The sequence below is a fragment of the Monoraphidium neglectum genome, assembly GCF_000611645.1.
Source record: "Monoraphidium neglectum strain SAG 48.87 unplaced genomic scaffold scaffold05579, whole genome shotgun sequence".
NCBI classification, from domain to species: domain Eukaryota; kingdom Viridiplantae; phylum Chlorophyta; class Chlorophyceae; order Sphaeropleales; family Selenastraceae; genus Monoraphidium; species Monoraphidium neglectum.
The window spans coordinates 1-1,587 of record NW_014008051.1 but is presented as its reverse complement, the minus strand read 5'-3'; the positions used below and the strand labels follow the sequence as shown (position 1 = coordinate 1,587).

General features: G+C 70.0%; 1 protein-coding gene across 1 annotated transcript in view; it reads left to right on the top strand.

The window, feature by feature from the left end:
• The window catches only part of MNEG_15703 (hypothetical protein), a gene marked incomplete at both ends in the record, with an annotated part of 3,172 nt that extends 1,957 nt beyond the window's left edge, over nucleotides 1-1,215 (top strand). Inside the window, 3 exons of the mRNA XM_014035826.1 lie at nucleotides 254-405; nucleotides 781-858; nucleotides 1,119-1,215. Coding sequence (XP_013891280.1) covers nucleotides 254-405; nucleotides 781-858; nucleotides 1,119-1,215 — 327 coding nt within the window. The remainder of the gene's footprint in view (nucleotides 1-253; nucleotides 406-780; nucleotides 859-1,118) is intronic.
• Between the last annotated feature and the right edge of the window lie 372 nt (nucleotides 1,216-1,587).

The following is a 1,587-nucleotide window of genomic DNA, read 5'->3' as shown; positions in this document are numbered from 1 at the left end:
GTGCGGGCGGTGGGGGGAGGGGGGGGCCCGCGTCGGCCACATGGCGCAGGCGAGGACCGGCGCGGCGCCGGCCGGCCGTGCGAGCATGGTGCGGGCGCGCGGCGGCGGCGCGACTACACAATCTTGGAACATGGTCAGCAATCAATTGTCAATCAATCGTCAGTCAATTGTCAATCAATCATCAATCAAGTAAGCGGTTGATAAATCAATCAATCATGCTCTCGCCCCCTCTCCCTGCCTCACCCCTGAACAGGTCAACGCCATCGCGGCCGCCGGCGCGGGCGGCCCGCCGCCGCCGCCTACGGTCGGGCAGCAGCAGGGCGGCATGGGCGACAGCGACGTGCGCACGTGCGCGCGACTGCTGACCAACGGGCTGGCCTGCTCCAGGATCGTCGCGTACTGGGGGTGAGCCGCGGCCCGGGGTCTAGGATACATACGAAACGCAGAAGCTGCTTTGGCAAGGCCGGCGTGTTGCCTCAACGGGAGGCGCCGGCGCCCTCGGCGGCCGGCTTCTGGGGGCCGCCGCGTGTCGGCGCAAGGGTACGGGGTCTGCGTCTTTTGGGGGAGAGGGCGCGGCCCCTGTTCGCGGGACGGGCGCCCGTCGCCCGAGGCGAGCCCTGGAACGGCTGACCGGCCCCCTGCCAGCACCCGCCCGCCCTGAACAGACCAGACCGCGGCCATCGAGTGAATATGCACCCTCGAGCGCCCACCCCACCGCTCCTTTGTGCCAAATCCGCCCCCAACAACCCCCGCTCCCCCACCTCCCCAAACAAATAATAGGGATTGCAAGGAGTTTTGCGAGCACTTTGCTGAGATCTTCACGGTCATGGACGTGAGGGACTTTGTGGACGTCTTCAGGTGACACCCCCAGGGGGAGGGAGGGGGAGGGGTCACCAGGGGTGTCACCAAGAGGCGTCACCAGGGGGCCCGCCGTCCTCACCATGCAGGGGGAAGGGGGGGGAGAGGTTATCACTGGCGAGGTAGGGCGTCGCCACAGAGGGCGTGTGTGCAAGCCCCTCGGCCCGACCAAACGCGCCTTCCCCTTTCCCGGTGTCCATACCGCCACCCACTGACCGCCCCCCCCTCCCCCCCCCCTTCCCCCTGCTGTGACTTCACAGCGTGAAGATGGGGGCCCTGGTGGCCATGGTGGTGGCCGAGCCGGACGCCATGATGGTGGCCACACACCTGGTGCAGAGCCCGGTGGTCGGCAGGTGAGGGGGGGCGGTGGCCGGGCCAAACCCCCGGGGCGGGGAACCCCTCGCATGCCTGTAAGATGCGGTGTGAGGCAGGCAACTGGCGGAGCGGGGTTGTGCATGTTTAGCGTCCCCGTGCGGCCGGCGTCGCCGCGCGGCGATCCTTCTCAGGGGGTAAGGGGTCGCATGCGTGACCGGGGCGGGCCAGCACGGCCGGCGAGGCTGGGGCCCGCAGGCGCGGCGCGCGGGCCCCCGCAGGCCCGGCACGGCGGGGAGGCCCGGCCTTTGCGCCAGCGACCCTGAGATGGCACCTGCCTCCGCGCAGCGACACCCCCAACCCAATCAGCACGCCCCCACACGCCGCCAACCTCACCTCCACCCCTCCGCCGTGCGC